The following is a 23,338-nucleotide window of genomic DNA, read 5'->3' as shown; positions in this document are numbered from 1 at the left end:
CACTGCACTCCAACATGGAAACATCCCAGGGGTGAAGTTTATGAATTAACAAGCATATCAAAGTATCCTACAGAATCGTGTAAGAGTGGCTTGCCTGCAAGCTGAAGCTCAGTAGAAGCTGGGTGATCAACTAGACAATAACCTGAACATAGAAGTAAACATACTACAGAATGGCTTCTGAAACATAAAATCCACATTTTGGAGTGGCTCAGTTAGAGCCTAGACCTTAACCCAATAGAGATGCTATGGAACGACCTCAAGGAAGCTATTCACACCAGACATCCAAGGAATGTCTAAGCTGAAACAGTTCTATAAGGAAAATGGCCCAGTATTCCTTTTGGACCTTGTGCAGCTCTGATCTGCTGCTACTACAAGTACTTGCCTGAGGTTAATGCTGCCAAAGCAGGGTCAATCAATTGTCAAATCCAAGGGTTTATTTGCTTTTTCCATAAGCACTGTGAATATTTCATTAGTGTGCACAATAAAGACATACATGATTACTTTTTAAAATTATAATTGTTTGTGTGTTATTAGCTTTAGCATATTGTGTTTGTTCATACTAGTGGCTAGATGAAGAACAGATCACATCTTATGACCAGTTATTATCGTTATCATGATTATATGATATGGGGCAGTCATGGGCTGGAGGTTAGGGAACCAGACTTGTGACTGGAAGATCGTTGGTTCGATCCCCAGAGCCGACAGCACATGATTAAGATGTCCTTGAGCAAGACACTTAACCCCCAATTGCTCCCCGGGCGCTGCGAATTGGGCTGCCACTGCTCTGGGCAAGTGTGCTCACTGCCCCCTAGTGTGTGTCTGCTCACTAGTGTGTATGAGGTGTTTCACTTCACGGATAGGTTAAATGCGGAGGTGAAATTTCCCCGTTTTGGGAATAATAAGGGTCTCTTAATCTTAATATAATTATCATGAGTCATTGTCAACATTTCATGTGATAGCTCAGAGGGACACACATAGATTCACTTTTGGAAAGTGTATATATATATATATATATATATATATATATATATATATATATATACACACATATATATACACATATATATACATGCGCACACACACACACACACACACACACACATATATATATATATTATATATATATATGTGTGTGTGTGTGTGTGTGTGTGTGTGTGTGTGTGTGTGTGTTTGTAGACACATTTGTAGACGTCACAATGAATTATATAGAAAGTTTGGAAATCCCCTCTTGCCATAGCACACATCAACTCAAGGTGACACTTTAATAATTTGTATTGTATTGTCAAGAGGAAGACATAACCATCAGTCAGAAATCTCAAATACTTGGAACACATTATATATTTAAGCTAATTCTTTCAAGGGAAGAAAAAAGGCACTCAAAAATACAGAAAAAATACTGTAAAAGGTTTAAGTCTGTAATGTCATTTTAAACTCAACCAGCAGTTTCACATTAGTAGTTGACCAGTGAAGCTACAAAACACGCTTGGTCTGCTTGGAAAGCTTTGCTGAGGGTATGGTAGAGAGTGTATTTTGCAGACTTTGACGCAGCACATAATAAGACTTTCAAAATGAGCTTTAAAACTTGATTAAATAACCACAAACTATCAACAGTCATGTATGTTGGCCAATAGGATTTAGCGAGTTTAATAAATCTGTGAATATTTTTCATGTTGTTGTTACTGTGTTATTACATTCAAAGGAGACGTATGTGAGCCCATCTCTTGTGAAAATGATGCAGACTGCTTCAGCACACCAACAGATGAGGCTTTGTCTTGTGAGTATTTTGTTGAGCATCTTGTAAGTATCTTTTAGATGCATTGAATATCTGAGTATTTTTGTCTTAAATGAGTTACTCCAAGCAACTTACTATGTCAAGTAGTGTTTTCCATTTAGTGTTTTTTCTGCTCTAACACACGCACTACAACTCAGTAATGGTTGTTAATGAGCTGGGTAGTTGGATTAGATGTGTGGGAACAGTGAAAGCACAGGTGCAACCAGGGCTGGGAAATACTGATGTAGAGGTTAGAGAGGAGACTGATGTAGATGTTAGTGGTCCGTTGCACACAGTCAAGTCCAGTCAAAGTTTAGAACGGCACTTTTTACAACAGGCGTTGCCACAAAACATTTAACTTTCATTTGTTTTTGGGCATCTTTTTTCCCCTAACAAACAGCATATAATAAGTTACCAGGGACACCTCAAGAATTTTGATTTTTGAGACATTCAGGTCCACAAGGTTAATTAGGCAGTTCTGGATTCTCCAGGACCCCTAGCGTTTCACACCTTGCTTGTTACATACATTTGTCTTGTAGCTCCAGTTCAAGACTAAAGATGTAAACTTCAGACACCGAACATGTTTTGGCTTATTGACAACAGTATAGTGATAACGGAAAAATAATTGCCAAAATGTATTATTTGTAGGTATTAGTATTTATCTATTTATATTAATAATATGTATTAGTTTCTGTTGCTATCCTGATTCTGACACTGTTCTTTATTTAAAGTCACATTTACTATGTGTTTTAGTAACAAACTGTACAAAGGCCTTCTTTGATGCACAAATATACACTCACCAGCCACTTTATTAGGTACAATTGCTTTTTAACACAAATAACAATAATAAATGTTATGTGTTAACACAAATAACACAAATCAGCCAGTCACATGGCCGCAACTCAATGCATTTAGGCATGTAGAGGTGGTCAAGACAACTTGCTGAAGTGCAAACCGAGCATCAGAATAGGGAAGAAAGGTGATTTAAGTGAATGTTGGTGCCAGACAGGCTGGTCTGAGTATAGGCACACTGGTTTGAGATGATAGAAAGGCAACAGTAACTCAAATAACCAACCAAAATCTCTGTGGAATGTTTCCAATACCTTGTTGAAAGTATGCCACGAAGTTCTGAAGGCAAAAGGGGTCCAACCTTTTACTAGCAAGGTGTACCTAATGAAGTGGCCAGTGACACACACATATATATATATATATATATATATATACAAATATATACAACCCTGTTTCCAAAGAAGTTGGGACTTGGGAAAATGTAAATAAAAAGAAAATCTATAGCTAAACAAGTCATTTGAACCCTATATTTAATTCAAATCAAATAAAATTTATTTGTATAGCGCTTTTTACAACGGATGTTGTCACAAAGCAGCTTTACAGAATTTTAACAGGAGTGTAAGAATGTACATCACCTTACATCACCTTTCCTTTAAAGGTGGGGACGTCCCTGTAAAAGATGTTGCTTGGATGGCAACAAATGGCAACCTGTATATAGCTTTCAGCATTAATGGTGTCTTCACAGATGTGCAAGTTACCCATGCCATGGGCACTAACACACCCCCATACCATCAGAGATGCTGGCTTTTGAACTTTGCGCTGATAACAATCCAGACAGTCCTTTTTGCTCTTTGGCCTGGAGGACACGACGTCCATGATTTCCAAAAACAATTTGAAATGTGGACTCATCAGACCACAGAACACTTTTCCACTTTGTGTCAGTCCATCTCAGATGAGCTCGGGCCCAGTGAAGCCGGCGGTGTTTCTGGGTGTTGTTGATATATGGCTTTCGCTTTGCATGGCAGAGTTTTAACTTGCACTTGTAGATGGAGCGATGAACTGTGTTCACTGACAGTGGTTTTCTGAAGTGTTCCTGAGCTCATGTGGTAATATCCGTTATAGAATGATGTCGGTTTTTAATGCAGTGCCGCCTGAGGGATCGAAGGTCACGAGCATTCAATGTTGGTTTTCTGCCTTGCTGCTTACTTGCAGAGATTTCTCCAGATTCTCTGAATCTTTTGATGATATTATGGATTATAGATGATGAAATCCCTAAATTCCTTGCAATTGCACGTTGAGAAACGTTGTTCTTAAACTGTTGGACTATTTGCTCACGCAGTTGTTCACAAAGTTGTGAATCTCCCCATCCTTGCTTGTGAACGACTAGCCTTTCAGGGATGCTCCCTTTATACCCAGTCATGACACTCACCTGTTCACCCGTAGAATGTTTCAAACAGGTGTTTTTTGAGCATTCCCAACTGTCTTTTGTTGCCCCTGTCCCAACTTCTTTGGAACGTGTTGCAGGCATCAAATTCAAAAAGAGTGAATATTTGCAAAAAAATGTGTGGCTAATGACTCCGGCAGATCTGACTATGACAGCTTAGCTAAAAGGAGAGAACCAGAAGGACACACAGACACAGCAGCACTCTGAAACAGTTTGGCATCCCTCCGCTCCACCGTCCACATACTTGAGTGACCGCGTGCGAGCAGCGGGACAACAGCACCAGTGTCTCAGTTTACTATAATTCCCTGTGTCCATGGACCCCTGGAGCTGTTGCCTTTATCTAAGGGGGAACATTACATACCAAAAGCTAAACTGAACAAGTGAGTTTTCAGCCTAGTCTTAAAGATTGAGACTGTGTCTGAGTCCCGAACAGTTTCTGGAAGATCACTCCAGAGTTTGGGGGCTTTATAAGAAAAAGCTTTTCCCCCAGCTGAAACCTTCTGAATTCTGGGGACTATTAATAAGCCAGCACTCTGTGATCTGAGTGGTTGTGATGGCTCATAATGAGAAACAAAGTCTTGTAAGTACTCGGGAGCAAGACCATGTAGGGCTTTATAAGTCAATAAAAGGATTTTATAATACAGAATTTAATAGGCAGCCAATGAAGTGATGATAGCACTGGACTAATATAATAAAAATTTCTAGTTTTAGTGAGGACCCTGGCTGCAGTGTTTTGGACTAGTTGGAGTTTGTTTAAATTCCTGCTCGTGCATCCTGACAGTAGCGCGTTACAGTAGTCTAGCCTAGAAGTAATAAAAGCATGTACTAGTGTTTCTACATCACGCAGGGATAGGGCATTTCTTATCTTGGCAATGTTGCGAAGATGTAGAAAAGCTGTCCTAGTGATGCTGCCTATGTGTTGATCGAATGATAAATCTGAATCTATTATAATAAAGATTTTTTGCTGCTGAGCCTATTGTACTATTGAAAATAGTACAAACACAAAATGTCAAATTCCAAACTGAGGAGACCAATTGGAGTAGTTTTGAAAGTGTGGAATATTTTCCCATTCGTACCTTATATATATCTCAGCTGCTCAACATACTGCTTATTTGTCATTATTGAAATTTCATAATGAGCCAAATGTTTTTAGTGGGTGACAGACCTGGACTGTAGGCAGCCCAGTTTTGCATTAGTACCCTTTTACTTCAGAGCCATGGTATAGGATGTACAATGTGGTTTTGTAATGTCTTGCTGCAATAAGCAAAGCCTTTCCTGAAAAAGACATCATCTGGACGGCAGTAGATGTTGTTTCAAAACCAGTATATTTCATTCAGTGTTAATGGTGCCTTCACAGATGTGCATTTCCCCCATGCCATGTGGACTAATGCACCCCCCATACAATCACGAATGCCAGCTTTTGAACTGTGCACTGATAACAAGTCAAATGGTCCTTCTTTTGCCCGGAGGATGCGGTGTCCATGATTTTCAAAAAGAATTTCAAAGTTTGTTGGACCACAGGACTTTTTCCGCTTCCCCTCTGTCCATCTTAAATGAGCTTGGGCCCAGAGAAAGCAGCGGCATTTCTAGATCTTGTTTATGTATAGTTTCTTCTTTGCATGGTAGAGTTTTAACTTGTACTAGTGGATGCAACAATGAACTGTGTTCACAGACATTGGTGTTTCTGAGTCTATGCAGTGATTTCCAGTATAGAATCATGTCTGTTATTAATGTAGTGCTGCCTGAGGGCCCAAAGATAGCAGCTAGCCAATATTTTCGGCCTTGTCTCTTGCACACTGAATTTCTTATGTACTTTATATACTTTTTATACTTTTTATACTTTCTAAAACTATTGTTTTAAAATCTCTTTATTCAGGCCAATCTGACAATCAAGAGTGAGTCATTCTTGAAGTATAAGTTTGTACCTATTTATTTACAAAATGTATAATTAAAAAAAAAAAAAAAAGACTTTTTTGGGAAAAAAACATGGCCTTGACATTTTAGAAAGGTGTCTATTGCAAAAAGCATATTTTATAATCTCTTGGTTAATACACCAAAAGAATAAATAGCATAGTCAAGAAGTGAATAATTATAGTAATTAGTGGTGTAAATAAATATATTTCTAATCTCAAGGCAGAGCACATTCCTGTAACTAGCAGACAGTAACTGAATAATAATGTGGAAGAAATGAAAGTATTTTATTTTTCAGAGAAAATGCATAAGAAATACAGTATTTTACCTTTTTTATTACATCTCACAGCGTCATGCCAGCCAAACCCTTGCCATAATCGAGGAGTGTGTGAAGATGGCGAGGGCTTTGTTGGATATCTGTGCAAGTGTCCATCTGGCTTCAGTGGTGTCCACTGTCAACACAGTAAGATGCTACTTTAAATGTTATTTAAATATTTTAATGTACTAGAACTAATTAGTATTATCATAGATATGTTACATTTCATATTTTCCAAAAACAGTAGAGGCCAGAAGTGAATGATTTTGGCCTTTGGTTGTGAAAATATATCAATATTTTTTTAAGGAAAAACACATTTATTTTATTGCAAAGTCATGGAAAAACTGCTCATGGTTATGTATATCATCCTCTTACATGTTCTTATATTTATTGCAGGTCAGTGACTACTGAGAAAATGATGATGTTAGCTTGTTTTTATATGTTATGGCCTTTAATTGTATTATCTCACATTCTTTTACATTATGAATGATTCAGTAACATTATGATTATACAGCACAAGCTCAGTGACCTGAATTTGCATGGCTTCCAATTGACTTGTGGTCACATTCTATGATGCTGCCACAACTTCAAAATATATGAAACTGAAAGAGGCTGTAGAATTAACTAAATTATATCTCCAGAATTTCTTACTACTCCTAGTTAGGTATCAATGTATTTAGATCAGTTCAAGACTTATTCTGATTATTGCTTTAACAATTATTACACTACAGTAAATACATTGTGTTTATTGAATGTAATAATAAGCATACATAATAAACATACAATACATGTTTATATCTCCAAATATGTAAAGGGCATCTGACTGTTTCATCCAACAGATTTTACTAGAGTGGAGGGTAGAACCAGAGTGGAAAAAAACACAGATTCAGGGTGACAGCTAACAGCTCCTATTCCCGCACCACAACAATCCTCACACATTCATTTGACTTAGGCCTCACTGAAGGAAATCTTCCAACAAGGACGACATTGTAGTACAACTAAGGATTTTCCGAATGCACGGCAACACCTGAATGCAAGGAGTGCTATGAATCCATCATATAGCAGTAAAAGAACAAAAGAAAGTAATAAAGTTATTCAGCGGTTATGAATTTGCCAAAAGGCTTGGTGAACACTTAGACAGTGCTAGGGTTGTGTGTTGGCCCTTCTATACATCTATAAAGAATAAATTCACAAAGAACAGCTTGTAGCTTTTCTACATTTGACATATGACATAAAGGTGATGGAAATAATTGCAGACCATTTTTACCATTTTTAGTGGATTTTACGTTGTTAGAATAACCAAAGGGAGGCATAAGTGACATTTCAGCAATGTTACAGGAGGACCTAAACAAAAAATGACCATATTTTTGCCTGCATTTTTAAATTTGAAAAACTCACATTTTGCCACTAATGTTTCATTCCATTCTGAATATACAACACTGATGCAATTTATGACAATATGAACAAAGTTTTATATTAATAAGTAATAAGATTAACAACTAATCTATTGTGATGAAATAAAATAGCATATTAAAAAAATCCTTACATCAGATTAGTTCATTAAATCTTATTTATTTGGCTAAAATAGTAATTACATGAACCATTTGACCAGATGGGCGATTGAAAAGATATACAAATATCTTTGTAATAATAAAAAATATGACAGCAAATATTAACTGAATGATTAGTAACATTTAACAACTAATAATTAAAGATTAATAGCTTATTAATAACCTTTAGCCATATTACTAACTTGAAGTCTACAGCAAGGCGAGGGCAATTAATGAAGCGCTAAACTTGAGAGGGTTCTCTAACACTAATTTGTTTCTCAATATGCTTTATGTTTTACATTTCTAGTGGATTTTACTTTGTTTAGAGCAGGGGTAGGGAACCTTTTTCACACTGGAGGCCAGTGTATTATTTACATATCTGGTCATGGGCCACAGACTACAGTGAGACAAATATTAACAATGTGGAGAATCTGTCATAGTGATACAGATCTGTCCCTGGCCGAGTGTAACCAGCACTCCACCTCTCTTTACTATTGACATCTTTAGTCTGTTGCCACTTTCATTAATGGACTCTATTTAAACCCCAGTTTCACAGACTTTCAGCCTTGCACCTTCGCATGTGCTTGTCTTGTCACCTGTTCCTTGATTCTTGCTTGTTTTGCATATTTTATATTTTTGCATTGTTAGGTTCTGTTTCTATTTGGAAGTAAGCATTAGTATTGGCATCTTTCTTTGTATTGTGATGATTCTTGATATTTATCTTTACATTGGCATTCGCTTTGGCATTCTATTGTGCTTGGCCTTCTTCTGTTAGTCCTATTAATCTCACTGTTTGCTGTTATCTCATGTTAGCCTAGCCATTCTTAGTCTTAATTTGCACCTCTTGTGTATTGAGTAATTGTTCTTTATGTTATTGATTCTTTATTTTGACTTCCTCATTTTTTGTTTTTAAATCTTCTGCAATAGTATCCTTCCAGCCTGATATCCTTCCTTCTTATGATATGACAAGACATTAAATTAAACTTCTTTTATTATTTTTTATTATTATTATTATTATTACATTATTATACTACTAGCTCTGGAAGTGATTTTGATTTAATGTTGACTTAATTTATAAAGAATATTTAATTAATGCATAACCTATAGGCTTTTTTTCTGTTCTCAGATATTAATGAATGTGAGAACAAACCATGCAAAAATGGAGGCATTTGCACAGACCTGACAGCAAATTACTCCTGTGAATGTTCTGGGGAATACATGGGGAGAAAATGTCAGTACAGTAAGTGTTGTCCCCTTATCTATTTCAAGTCACACTCATTTTTAAGATGACTTTATTCATCCAAAAATGTCTTCATAGCACATCAAGTGGCAGAACTACACTATTTTTAAATTGATATATACTGTGCACAGTATATATCAGTGGATCCACCACTCTGGTTGCATCACTCACTCAGAATTCCCAATTGCACCTGGAAGCATCATTACAACCTGGATGCAAAAAAATGTGTACTGGGACCCTCACAAAGTGGGTTTCCATAAATAATCAACCAGCTGCACACATGTGGCTAATATCACTAGGCGCAATGCCAAATGTTGACTGGAGAGGTATGAAGCACACTAGACTTTGGAGTAATGGTTCTCTTGAGTGATAAACCAAGGTTCATTATCTGTCTGATTGACATAACTGGGTTTGGCAGATGCCATGGCAATGCTACCTACCAGAATGTGCAGTGCCAGCAGTAAAATTTGGTGCTGGAAAAATAATGGTCTATGGCTGTTTTTCAGAGTTTCGGCAAGGCCCCTTAGGTCCAGTGTAGGGTAATGTTAATTTTACATTTTGTACAAAGACATTTTAGACAATTATATGCCTTCAGCTTTGTGGCAACAGTTTGAGGAAGGCCATTTCTTGTTCAACATCACTGTACCTGTGTGCAAAGAGCAAGGTCAATGAGGACATGGTTAGACAAATTTGGTGTAAAAGACCTATGGCCTGCATAAAGTCCTGACCTCACAAATGCTCTTTTGAATGACTGGCAACTGATTCCTACAGGCACTGTAAAATCTTGTGGAAATCCTTTCCAGAAGAGGAGGTTATTATAGCTGCAAGGGGGCTTCTCCATATGAAAGCAATGTTATGTTACAAATTTATCTTAAAATAACAGCTTCAACATCTTTTCAGTGGTACACTTATTAACAATAGATAGAATGACGTCTCTGTCAATGCCAGTTCGGGACCGAGAATGCTTGCATAGTGGTATGTAACTGTCATGTCATAAAGTGAAACCAATCACCCCATCCAGGCTATATTTTTTAAACAAATTATTTTATTAGTAGTCATACATATCATTTATGTCTAGCAAATATTCTATTTCAAGTTTTCAAAGAAGACTTCTGAAGCTGAGTTCAGTTGGAGAAAAAAGGCTTCAGTGCACTCAGCCTTGGTATTACTCTCTAGACCCAAATGCAAATACAATGTTTTATACACTTTTCAGAGATGAGGTAATCCCCTGTCTTTCTCTTGATGTGTCATAACCTGTCTTGCCCATCATTAAACCAAAGATTTATCGCTTTTTTGGACCCAATTAAATTCAACCCATTAAAAAGGTCTAGTTGTCTCTTTTATATTTAATCACTAAAAAGACAAGCTGCATCTCTGGTACCCAGCACAGGCCTTGATGCTTATCAGACACCTGTGTATATACTGGCCTCCTTATTGCTTAAGGTTCAGAGGGTTCACTTGAAGGCTTCTGCTGCTTAGGAACGTTCTGGTATTTTCCAACATACATACAAAGTCTCAAGGGCTTTGCTGTCTTATGTATACTTTCCAATGTCCTATGTACATATCTTTTATTAATGCTGTTCTCTTGAATCATCATGTTTGATTATTATGTGACAAATTTTCATTTTATTCCATCACAACTTTGGAGGAGTGGGCATGAGACCTTTTGTGAGAACTGCATAACGCTTTATGGCACCACACATCAACTATGGGTCTCTTCATCCAATAATTAGAAGTAGCTCAGTATTCCCAGTATAGATGTCATGGTAGAGGCTGCAGAGACACCAAAAGAAGACAACATTACCTGAGGATGAGGAAAAAAGAGATTGAGCAAGAGAACTTACAAGTAAACATGACTGGCATTTAATTGTTGGAAAGAGCTAAAGAGATAAAGGGATGCAAGACAGCTTTACAGCTAATGGGAAAACAACAAAAATCCAACAGCAGAGTGAACTTTCCTGTCAATGTAATTTATGAAAAACTGTGACGTCGACTGTAACCTTATCTGTGTCATCCCTGTCTTACAGATTTTTGTGTAGTTTTTCCAGATACAAAGTCATCATACCTCAGTCCAGTTTCAAGCTGTGCCAATCTTATGCCAAATGAGCCTTGAAATTTGCAACCTCTGGAAATAAAATCCTTTAAAATCACCTTGTGATTTTGATCTTGTGAGTTCTTCTCTTCATGGTTCTTCTCTTCTTATGTTATTTGCCAGTGTTGTGCCGAATTCCATCTCTGACAGAAACCAACTGCCCTTTGCTTGCACACTACAGATTATACTCATGAATTTAGTTGTTTACACATAGAAATATAGAAATTGCTAGTGTAATCTGCAGCGTTCATATACTTCTGTTGTATGTGTGCATGTGAAAGGAACTTGGATTCTGTATCCTTCAGCTCATCAACAAATGTGCATGTACATAAGGTGGATTCACAGTGTGACTTGTATTTACAACAGTGGTGTAAATGTGAACTATACTTTGAAACTTCAGGGGGAGCCCAAAAGCAAAAAATACCAATTCTCAAATAGTGCTGCTTTAATTCCCATTGGATGTCTAAAAAGCTCTTAGAGGTATAGTCCGGTGTCCAAGTACTTTTGGCAATATAGTGAATCTTGCAAAAAAGAATGTTTGTATGTAGCCTTAAATTAATTTATGAATTATAATACAAAGCACAACAGTATAAGCATATTGATAGCAGATTTATCAGTAGGAGCAGGTATACACTTGATCATGATCTCATGATGACTGTTCTCGGAATAGATTGCAACTGTTGTGGCATAGAAACTTTTTATTGAACAATACAATAAAACTGAATGACTTATTCAATGGGTACTTACAGCCTTACTGCCTTAAACACTCAGTCCCAAACAAACAGCTGTTTGAAGAGCTTGCAGAGCTGCAAGTGCTCAATTGAGACTTGTAACTCTATTACATGTTTTTCTGGGAAACATGGGATTTTTGATGACTCAGTTAAAGTTGAATGCATTATGTGACAATTAATGTCATGCTCTTTCTGTTAAGGCTGTTTTTTTCTCTTAGGTGTCTATATAAAGTTGCAAACTCTGATGAAAACTGTGATCATGCTGTCTAAACACAGTAGCAGGAGCTCACTAAGAGCTAGCTTGAATAGCCTGAAATTCTTATTCGAATCTCCTTTGGAAAAGTCGGTGCGATCAACTGGGGGAGACAGCTCAAGCACTCAGTTTTTACTCTCTCCAGAACGCAGGAGAGTAGATACCCTCTCCGCAGATGCAAGAACTGATGATGGAACTGAAACAAAGGAAGACATTTTAGAATTTGAAAGTGAAGATAGTGTCTCTGTGAATGAAAGCAAGGATGCAATATCCATTGATGAGACCAAAGATTCTGTGTCGAAGGGTTCAAGTTTCCCTGACACCTTTGAAGGCAAGCCAGCCAAAGACTGCATTTCAGAAGCAGATACTGTGTCAGTGGCAGGGACATGTGAGAGCAAACATGAAGATGGCATTATCTCACCACTTGAGACCAAGGATTTCTGTCTTTGTGGTACTTGAAATCAATCAATTTTAACACACCAGGCAAATTCCTTGATTTTTTTTATTTATTGAGCAATATTGAGTGGCTGTGTCATCTTAGTTTGTCTGTGTCTTCTCAGGGTGTTCTGGACCTTTAGGAATGGAAGGTGGAATCATCTCTAACCAGCAAATAACAGGCTCCTCCACTCACCGTGCCCTATTTGGCCTGCAGAAATGGTATCCTTACTTTGCTCGGCTCAACAAAAAAGGTCTTGTTAATGCCTGGACTGCTGCAGAGAATGATCGCTGGCCATGGCTTCAGGTAATCTGTCTGCGACCTAAGCATACTGGAGAATTAGTGGGGTTTTTTTTTTCATATCATGGGAAGATGGTTGGTGTCTAAACTGAGGTAAGCTTGATGATTACAAGTAATATTCAGTGACAGTTTTTCAGTCCCATAGCAAAGCTTTACAGATGTATATAAAAGCATATAAAAATACAATTTCTGGTAATCATTTGAATATCCCATTAAATTGTGGATAACAGATAAAAGTTCATATTTGAGTCTAAAATTTGCAATCTACCTCCAACTTAGAAACACTTTATTACCAAGAGACAGTACATTTTGTATTTTTTGACAGATTAATAAGTGAATTCAACTGAATAATTTGTTTATTTTTTTTTTTTTTTTCAGTTTTTGACATAATTTAAAGATGCTTGTTGTCCTTTACACCGTTAATTTCATGATGATTGGATCACAAGAATTGACTTGGAAAAAATCTGTTTCCATTGACTTAGATAAGAAGTAAAGTATGTCTTTTCCTCCTATAAAGTTATCAGTTTGAGAGATACGAGGTTTTGTTCCAACAGCAGTGGGAGTTTTTAAACACCTCTCACTGTGCACTCTCCTATTAGACACACCTACCTTGTTGGTCCATCTTCTGGATATAAAGTCAAAGATAAAAGTCCATCTGTTGTCGCACAGTTTGTGTTAGTTATCCTGTAGTCCATTACCAGCACTGACAAAATGCTGCCCCCAGTATGCTGCTGGTTGTGTATTTTTGGTGGACTGTTCTCAGTACAGCAGTAACACTGAGGTGCTTAAAAACAGTAGAACAGTACCAACCCTTAAAGAACATCATATCATATATAAGAAATTTAGACTGGACAAATGTAGTTGTATTTTGACACCAAACCCAAACAGTTTTCCAGCAGTAAAAGTGATTTTTGGCTAAATGCAACTTTAGAATAATTAAATACGTGCATAGACAATTGTTGGATGTTTGTTCTCACTGATGTCCCCTCCCTCATTCAAGAGAATACATGACTGCTTTCTGAATTCTAAAAGAAGTCACTGTATTTGTTTGAAAATTTAACCATAGATAATTCTATCTAATTCATTTAGGTTCCTGTAATCTTTTTCAAAGACAGAGTTGTGTTGTAAATTAAATAAATTAAAGCTTTGCATAACTCAAATTTGATGATAAATGTATTAAAGCATTCATGAACTACCTCATTATAAGAGTGCCTCTGAGAACAGTGTACCCAGCAATGTTCTGAGAAAACGTAATGACTTAAGTGATATAGTCACACCACTGCCAGCTTTGCACATACTACAGCAGTGCTCCTGTGCTTGCTCACCCTGAGTGTTGCTGCAGCTTAATTCAATTTTAGAAACAAAGAAAACTGACATGTGGCATGCTTGCAGGTAGCCAGAGACCACAGTCTCTTGTTTGTTTTCTTTCATGTTTTACACCAAATCAGCTTTAAGATATTAAAGTAGCTAATATAAGCATTGTTGTGACTTTCAAAAACATCAACGCTTCTCAGCCACTTCCTACTGAGTACCCAGACATGGGCATTTCTATGACACATACACTATAAGTGCTTCCTAATTATTAGATCCTTAACAGTTTTTCCTCAGTTCTAATGAGACAGTGCTCATTGATCCTATCCTGTCCCATCACAGATAAATCTACAGAGACGGATGAGAGTGACTGGACTGATAACACAGGGTGCAAAACATATTGGGAGTCCTGAATATGTGAAGTCATACAAAGTGGCCTACAGTGACGACGGAAAAACCTGGAGCATGCATAAAGTCAAGGATACTGATGAAGACATGGTATACCTGAATGCTGCACTTGTCCTATATGATCCGAGATAGCCTGAGGAACATTTTTAAATTTAAAGGAACATTAAATTAGGTGTGCTAAAGTACTTCACCTTTCTTTTTTCCAAGACTACACACACACACACACACACACACACACACACACACACACACACTCACACATACATACATACGTATATATATACACACACACAGTTTATTTATATATAGTCTTGGAATATACATACATAAATACATGTACACACACACACACACACATACATACATATATATATATATATATATATATATATATATATATATATATATATATATATGTGTGTGTGTGTGTGTGTGTGTGTGTGTGTGTGTGTGTGTGTGTGTGTGTGTACATGTATTTATGTATGTATATTCCAAGACTATATATAAATAAACTGTGAAAGAAAAAGAACTGAACCACTCATTTGTATTTTTCATTCAAAAGAATAAAATAGTACCAGAGCCATCTTTATAGTGTTTTTTTACTGGATAATTAAAGAAAATTATCGGTTATGTACATATTAAGTAAATAATCAAAATATTACTGAGTTTGTGAGACTTCATTTAATTTTTCCATGGTACTTTCTCTAGATTTTCACTGGCAACAGTGATAACAACACACCTTATGCAAATTCCTTCAGCCCACCAATTGAAGCACAGTATATTTGCATTTATCCACAAGTCTGCAGAAAGCACTGCACTCTGCGTATGGAACTACTCGGCTGTGAGCTCACAGGTCTGATTTCCTCAGCAATAAGCAGTAAATTATCCAAGGTCACACTGTGTAGTGAATATATTGTTTTGTTTTTTTGTTTGTTTTGTTTTTTTTTAGTTTGTTTAGTTTGCTTGTTTTAATTGGATGTATATATTGTTATTAATAGTATTCTAGCTCTTCAGTATCTAATATTGTATTGTTTATTCGATCAGAATCTGCATATATCCCTTTGAAAAGCTACTATTAATAAAGTTCTCTTTTTTGGCTTGTCACAGGATGCTCTGAGCCAATGGGAATGAAGACAGGACACATCCAGGATTATCAAATCAGCTCTTCCAGTGTTTTCCAGACCCTTAACATGGGCATGTTCTTGTGGAAGCCAAGCAAGGCCAGGCTAGATAAGCAGGGCAAGGTCAATGCATGGACATCTGCCCATAATGACCAGTCACAGTGGCTACAGGTAAATACACAAACCACACAGAGTAATCATGCCTCCAGCCTGCCATTAGTTACATGCACGTAATAGCAAAACGAAATTCTTAGTTGGTATATGAAACTGAATTAAACTAAAATGTGACCATTGTATTATATTTTATGGTCCAATTATAGTCCTGATAATGGATGATCGTATATATATCAGCCTCTACTTCCTTTTTAACACTTCTTTTCATTAGGGTCTTACTGAGACTTACTCTGTCTTAGTCTTACTCTGTTTTAAATTCATATTTTCGTTTGTCTGTCTCTCAAATTTTAGGACACAAAAAGAGGTATTTTTATTTTGTTTTGATGTCATGTCCCATACTGGCTTGGTACATATGGATGTGTATTAAACAACAACTACTGATGAGCTAGCATAGATGTGTGTTTGAGATACTTTGAAGAGTGCTTAAATATTTGATATATTGTCATTTAAATCACATTAAAAGTTGTAAAAAGGAATGCATGTTCAAATGAAGATGGCTGAAAGATATCTTGAAAAGGTTGTGTAGCCAGCTCTTTTCTCTGACGCACCTAGACGACGTGTGACAACTTTGCACATGCCACTCAGCAAACTAAGAATATAAGCAGCACATTGTTGCAGCTGAGATTGCTTGGTTTGAAATACTTAGCTGAACAGCCAAATTTACTTTGAAATGCTATAATCCCCCTACTATGATTGTCAAACATACACAAGCAATTTACAAGAATTCAGACATCTGTAGAGTGATCTGCATTTAGCAGATGAGAGCCTGAAGGTAACTTCAACAAAGTCAGTAGTAGATTAGTTTAGGCAAACAATACCTTTTGGTATTTGGTATACCTTGTTTGGTATCTGTAGAAGTGTGATTGATTTATGCTGTTTCCTTTAACACTGACCTTTGTATGTTTGAACATGTAGTTATACTATATACAACAAATGATAAAACATGCACATTCTATGTGTTTTTAAGTGTCAATAATCAAATGTGCTTTGTAAGGTAATGATATGCATTATCACTAGGTGGATCTCCTGCTTCCCACCAAAGTCACTGGAATCATCACCCAAGGAGCGAAAGATTTTGGCCATGTGCAATTTGTGGGTTCATATAAGCTGGCATACAGTAATGATGGTGAAAAGTGGCATATATACCAGGATGAAAAACAAAAAAAGGATAAGGTAAGATTTGTTTGCCACCATAACAGGATTGCTCATTTTTGTGTTTCCCCTATTGCAGTTGTCATTAATAGATTGCTAATCATATAGTGAGTTGAAATAGGTGTGCAAAAACTGTAAAACAGAAAAATGGACACTACAGGTAGAGTATTGTTAAGGTGCTATAATTTAAGAGACTAAAGTTTAGGAGTTTATACTGCAGCATTCTGAATAAAATGCAAAAGATCATTATGGTATTGATGGTCAGTTTTGTAACACTCAGTGATTCCTGGTTAACATGCTTTTGGGAAAGTAAACATACCATTTAGATTGCTGAAGGCTATAATCAGCCACTGAAATAGAAATCAAATTTAAATGCATTTAAAGACCGCTATGTTATTTTTATTTTTTAATTTGATAAATTGTATATTGTGGTACTTCTTTGTACACACAGCATTTATTGATAATTCAGCTACTGAATTTTAAGATCATGCTTCATAGCATATCTGAACAAAAGTGATGGACAGAGAGGAGGAAGGAAAAAATCTGAAATCTATCTGGTACTTTATTAAATGAGAATGTAGAACAAGTATACCAAACATACCTCCCCACAACTAACACTATCACATACAAAAGGCCATTAATGTCATGGTTGGGGAATGCAGTTTTTGCGGGGATGTAATCTGAGAGTCAAAGACAGACACAGAAAGAAACATAAATCTACTCACATGACACATTTCTCTTTTTAACCTTGATCATTTAAGTAATAAATTCAATTCAACAATTAAAGTACTACTTTTGTAGTCATGAGTGTACAAGTATTTAAACACTCTTTTTCACGTAATTATATGTTTACCCATAACAATAGAAATGTGACTAATAATCCTCAGGATATAATTTGCTATTTTGTGGTGCACATTTGGATAACTCTAATATTCCTGTTACTGATTCTGTCTGTTGTGTTGTTGACAGATCTTCCAAGGTAATTTTGACAATGAAACACACAGAAAGAATGTTATAGATCCTCCAATCTACGCTCGGTTTGTTCGAATCGTTCCATGGTCCTGGTATGGACGCATCACCATGAGAGCAGAATTGCTGGGGTGCCGAGAGGAGGAATAAAACAGATAAAATCATTCCCTCCATTAATGACTGTAAAAAACAAAACAGAATAAAACATTATTTTTAGAATTAAATCATTTTTCATCAGTATATCAATTACATGTGTAACAACTGCAGAAAAGCATAACCTTCTCCATTTAAATTCAAACAATTCCATGTATAATAGGAAATCTTAGCTCAATCATGCAAAATCACAACCAGTGTGGAAGAGCAAAGGCCAATATATTTATCTTATTTTGTGAAAGAAGCCTGACACTTTGAAAGATTATTTTCTGTACATTGTTAAGCACCACCATGCTGTTGCTACTTGCACCCGTTTGAGAATAAAGAAAAGAAAAAAACACTTCTGGTGCTTAGATATGTTTCTGCCCTGAATAATGTTTTTTTTTTCTGCAAAACACCTTCCTTACTGTTTTCCCTACTGAAATAATTTTGAAGATCACTGTAGATGAAAAAGACATAAATAAAAACAGAAGCAATTTTAAGGAGGTAATTTTGTAAAACTCATTGGTACTTGTTTATAGTTTCAGCAACACTGCTTTCAGGGCATTCAGCCAGATATATGTAAGTAGCTCAGGTCTATGATTAGCTGATAAATTAGAGCATAGCATAAACTGTTATTTTAATTTTAATGCATAGAAAGACTGTTATATCATTTTTATTGATAAGACTTGATATTTGTGTAAATAGTCATGAATCACATTTATTAAAGTTCTACTTCATGTGATAATTCAACTACTGAATTCTGTGGTCCACTTACCATAAAGGTGCACTTTGTAGTTGTACAGTTTTAAATTGTAATCCACATCTCTACATAATTTGTATAATCCACATCTCTACATAATTTGTATAATCCACATCTCTACATAATTTGTTAGTCTTTGAATCTATTTGTTTATCTGCATCTCTCCATAACTCAATAATTTGTTATCTCCCTTCACCTTCTTTTTCAATAATCAGGCCCCCTACAGAGCAGCGGTGAGCAGATATTATTTGGATCATTCCCAGCACTGTAGTCACACTGATGTGGTAGTGTGCTGCACAGAGTACTAATGGCCTGAGAATAGTCTGGCAAAAACAAAAATATCCAGCCACCAGTGTCCTGTGGTCAGAAACATACCACTGATTAAGGATTAGAGGATGACTAACACAAACTCCAGTAAGTGTATACAGTGTTTAAAACTACTGTGTCTGATCCATATGTAGCTGTGCATCACATCTTAGCCAACCATTACTATGTCAGTGTCACACAGTGCTGAGACTGATCCACCACTTACATAATATTTCCCCAAAGTAGTCCTGCAGAGGTCCTGAGCACTGATGAAGGGAAAAAAAGAGTAACAAATTATACACATAAATAGATGGACTAAACTTTATAATTGTCGAAGTGCAAAGTACATCTCGTTGTAAGGGGCCTTGATAAATAAAACTTGACAGTGAGTATAGATACAAGGTAGATCTAACTAGTGACCAGTGTATGTATATTTAATTTCTATTTTAATTATTACATTGCTTTATAGATGTAATACAACCTTTTATTGTCATTGTCATCTTGTTTATAGTAAAGAACAATACTTTTTCAGTTTTACTAGTGTATTTCAATTATGTATAAAGAAAAGCAAGTTTTCCATCATGTAACCCACACTCTAAACCAAGGATGGCTCATGCATCAGTTACACGTGATATGATTTTAGTGAGGATTGTATTGTATAGTTTAACTGTAATTGATTGCATGGGTAAATACAAATAATGTGAAATTATTTTTGCTGAGTTAAAGACTACCTACCACCACCTTAACAGCACATAACTGAACCTAGATGAAAAATGTAATAAATTTTTTTCAGTTGAACACTGACACAATACACTGAACAGTGTTGTTGATCCAGTTCTGATATGATAATCCAGTTGGATATGCTAACTAGCCAGTTAGTTGACAAACTATATTTAGCTAATTTTGCTTGTATTTTTAGGATCATTAGTCTGTCATTTAAAAACAGCATTTGTTAGTAGTTCAGCTCAATTCAGTCCAGCAAGCACTGTTACTTTGACAAAAAACATAGAAAACATGATTAGATGAGATCATGTTAACTGGACCCCTGTTGCTAGCTTTCATTCAATATTAGCACTGCAGTGATCGAAGAACATTACAAGATGATCAGACCATTATTTAAACCACATTTTATGGTTACTGTCTTTGTAGTTTTACCTACTTCTACAAGGTTACAGCTGTGCTGTCAAGCAGACCTCAGTGTTTCATTTAAGAGGTCATTTAAGTGCATGATTCTGTTGCAGAAAACATTCTTCACAGCCCAAAAAGACGACTGAGAATAAGAACTTTGTACTCTGACGACATTTGCTTCTTTTGGCCTAGTCCTCCCAAATGATTTGCTTCATGTAATGGGAGTGCTGGGCAATGAATAACAACTTTGTATCATTCATCTGACTATAGTGTTTGAACACAGCTGATTGTATGTAGATAATGAGGCTATTTACAGTTTTTGCAGAGTTCATAATGAAACCCATCAAATAAACAGTCTGTTGGTTCTCCCTTTGACTTGACTCCTTTCAAAGTTTCTTACACCGTTACATTGATGTAATGTATCTCTACAAAGTCGTACTGTTAAGAAAAGTCATACTTTACATATTTCTGGGACATTTGTTGGGTGCGGAAATAAGTATACAAAAACAGTCACAGAAGTTGCTTTTTGTATTTTAAATCAGCTCGAAGTCTTTTTAGAAATTACATCTGTGAGAAATTAGCTAAACATTTCAATTAGGTATTAAAGTGACATTTTTGTTAAATGTACTTTTATCTTTGCGCTCTAGTTACAAGTAATTGTGTAATATTAGAAAATAAACACAGTATACATTGTGGACAAGCCAGCAGTGCCACTCTCTGGTGGTATTGAGTATCATGCATAAGGTAGTGAACCGTGAACATAAGTGACACCTGGTGGAATGTTGTGAACATTGTCTTTTTAAAAATGTGATTATTTTTCTGGACAGAAAAGACCAAATAGGTCTCTCAAGGTATACAAAAACTAATCTGCTATTCTCTGTTGTCGTACTGCTAAATGATTGTATCAATGCCATACTTAGTCACATACAACTTCTAAAAGTAATTAAAAGCTTAAAATAATAAAAAAAGTGAATTACATAGAAATGGTCATTATCTGTTTCAATGCATCCTCCTTATTCCAGCCAACAAAGAGGAGAAAGAATTTAGCACAAAAAATGGAGCCAAGAAGTAATGGAAGCTTGTCTTGTTTAAACAGTAAGTAACATCATGCATCATGCATCTTACTGATATCTGTGTGACAGAATCTTCTGTAAAGTGTAATTTATGCTCCACAGATTTTTGTGACATATGGGCTAAAGGTTTTCAGAAGTGATAAAGACAAAGAACAGTTCTAGAGAATTTTGTTTTACACTTTTACCAAATACACTATTAGCCATCATAAATGCTCTCAAGAAGGTAGTTGGAAATAAGATCTTACATATATATTTTTGAATATGGAATTCATACTGTCCAGTTGACTTTTGTTATTGGACAATTAGATGATTGACAATAGAATAAATTAGATATGTAGTCCTTAGTGTCTTGTTTTACACTAACTTCTTGGAAGCATTTATGACTGCAGGCAGTGTTTTTCAGTTGCTTTGAAACCCCTATGGAATGCTGTTTCACAGCACACGTTTCTCCAACCTTAACTCAACAGGGAACTCAGGATAAATGACCCATTCACGATATTCAGGAGACTGTTGATTTTTTAGGCGTGTGCCAGTTCAGACATTTGACTGCGCGCTCAGTGCAGTTTGTGTGTATGTTGCACAAGGCGTACCAACGGAAACTGCTGACTCCAACAACCAGTTAACATTCTCATCAGCTGGATGAGCTGCATCAAAATCAAAAGATGCACAGCAATATTCTAGCTTCCTGGTGAAAGGCCCTGGAATTGGTGTTGACTAATCAAGAATTGGTTCCATGGTGATTCCATGGCTGTGGTGCCATATAACCTTTGCAACTAACATAGTATTATTATTACTAATAGTAGTAGGGGTAATATTGTAATGTTCAAAATCCTTTTTCAAAATTGAATCTAAGAAAATATACAGTGAACCATTAAAGAACGAGTTGACTCATTTCAGGCAAAACTCTAACATTTAACTCTAACAACAGTTCAGTTTTTGAGCACAGATCTTTGAAACAAAATGTTTCAACACAAATGTTTTTAACTGCCATCTACGGACATAAGGACATTAAGAACATTCAGTCAATATCCCCATATCATTTAAATTGAAGAAAAAACAGAAGAACAAATGTTTTCATGATCTTTAGGAAATTTGAATGCTGTAATGTCTTGCAGAAACTGTCACTGTTGGAATAGTTCTGATATAAGGGTGAATATGTTCAAGCCGAGTTACAAGCCTAGTATTTCACTCTCTACACTGCATAGAAACATCAAAAGATGCACAGACCATGTCTGTGCATAAAGGGCAAAGTCGAAGACCTCAACTAAATGCCCTTGACCCTCAGCCCATCAAGATGGCAATGCATTAAAACTGACATACTTCTGTGATGCATATGACCACATGGGCTCAGGAACAATTTAACAAGCCATTGTCAATAAATACCATCTGTCACTGCATCCAAAAATGCAAGTTAAGACTGTACTATGTACAGCAGAAACCACATGTAATCAGCGTCCAGCTTACCCAAAATGGGCTCGTGCACAATGTAAAAGTGCATTGTGGTCTGACAAGTGAACACTTCAGGCCAAAGAAGAAAAGAACTATGTAGATTGTTGCTAGCGTAAAGTTAAAAACCCAGGGTCTGTATTGGTATAGGATGATGTAAGTCGGTAATTTGCACATTTTTGGCACATTTTGGAACAACAAATGCTGCCTTCTAGATTACATCTCTTTATTAGTTCAACATGACTGTGCTAAGCCACATTCTGCACGTTACAACAGCATGGCTGCATAATCACAGAGTGCAGGTTCTGGACCAGCCTGCATGCAGTCCAGAACGGTCCCCAAAAGAAGATTGTGCAAAAAACAACAATGAACCTATACAGTTGAAACGAGTGGAAGTGGAGACTTGTATAACAGAAGAATGGCAAAAAAATCTGCTTATAAAACTGGATCAGTCTGGGTATTCAGTCCCTAAATCTAAAAATGTATCTCCTGTCATTGCCCCTTACCCTGCCAGTATCCCAG

At 36.3% G+C, this 23,338-nt stretch overlaps 1 protein-coding gene across 9 annotated transcripts in view; it reads left to right on the top strand.

The window, feature by feature from the left end:
* edil3b (EGF-like repeats and discoidin I-like domains 3b) overlaps window positions 1-20,672 on the top strand; it is a 76,862-nt gene extending 56,190 nt beyond the window's left edge. For 4 of the 9 annotated variants that reach the window (XM_037547292.1, XM_037547295.1, XM_037547296.1 and 1 more), the window contains 9 exons: window positions 1,700-1,774; window positions 6,265-6,378; window positions 8,889-9,021; window positions 12,658-12,839; window positions 14,487-14,642; window positions 15,261-15,405; window positions 15,660-15,844; window positions 16,865-17,020; window positions 17,969-20,672. In XM_037547292.1, the coding sequence (XP_037403189.1) occupies window positions 1,700-1,774; window positions 6,265-6,378; window positions 8,889-9,021; window positions 12,658-12,839; window positions 14,487-14,642; window positions 15,261-15,405; window positions 15,660-15,844; window positions 16,865-17,020; window positions 17,969-18,118 (1,296 nt within the window). In that variant the 3' untranslated portion in view covers window positions 18,119-20,672. Of the gene's footprint in view, window positions 1-1,699; window positions 1,775-6,264; window positions 6,379-8,888; window positions 9,022-11,730; window positions 12,549-12,657; window positions 12,840-14,486; window positions 14,643-15,260; window positions 15,406-15,659; window positions 15,845-16,864; window positions 17,021-17,968 lie in introns of those variants that run through there. The other 5 variants (XM_017693781.2, XM_037547293.1, XM_037547297.1 and 2 more) reach the window with 5 other exon arrangements.
* Window positions 20,673-23,338: the final 2,666 nt, after the last annotated feature.

Source organism: Pygocentrus nattereri, chromosome 18, assembly GCF_015220715.1.
Source record: "Pygocentrus nattereri isolate fPygNat1 chromosome 18, fPygNat1.pri, whole genome shotgun sequence".
In the NCBI taxonomy this organism is placed as follows: domain Eukaryota; kingdom Metazoa; phylum Chordata; class Actinopteri; order Characiformes; family Serrasalmidae; genus Pygocentrus; species Pygocentrus nattereri.
Note: the sequence above shows the minus strand (reverse complement) of the source record. Positions and strands in the feature narration are given on the sequence as shown.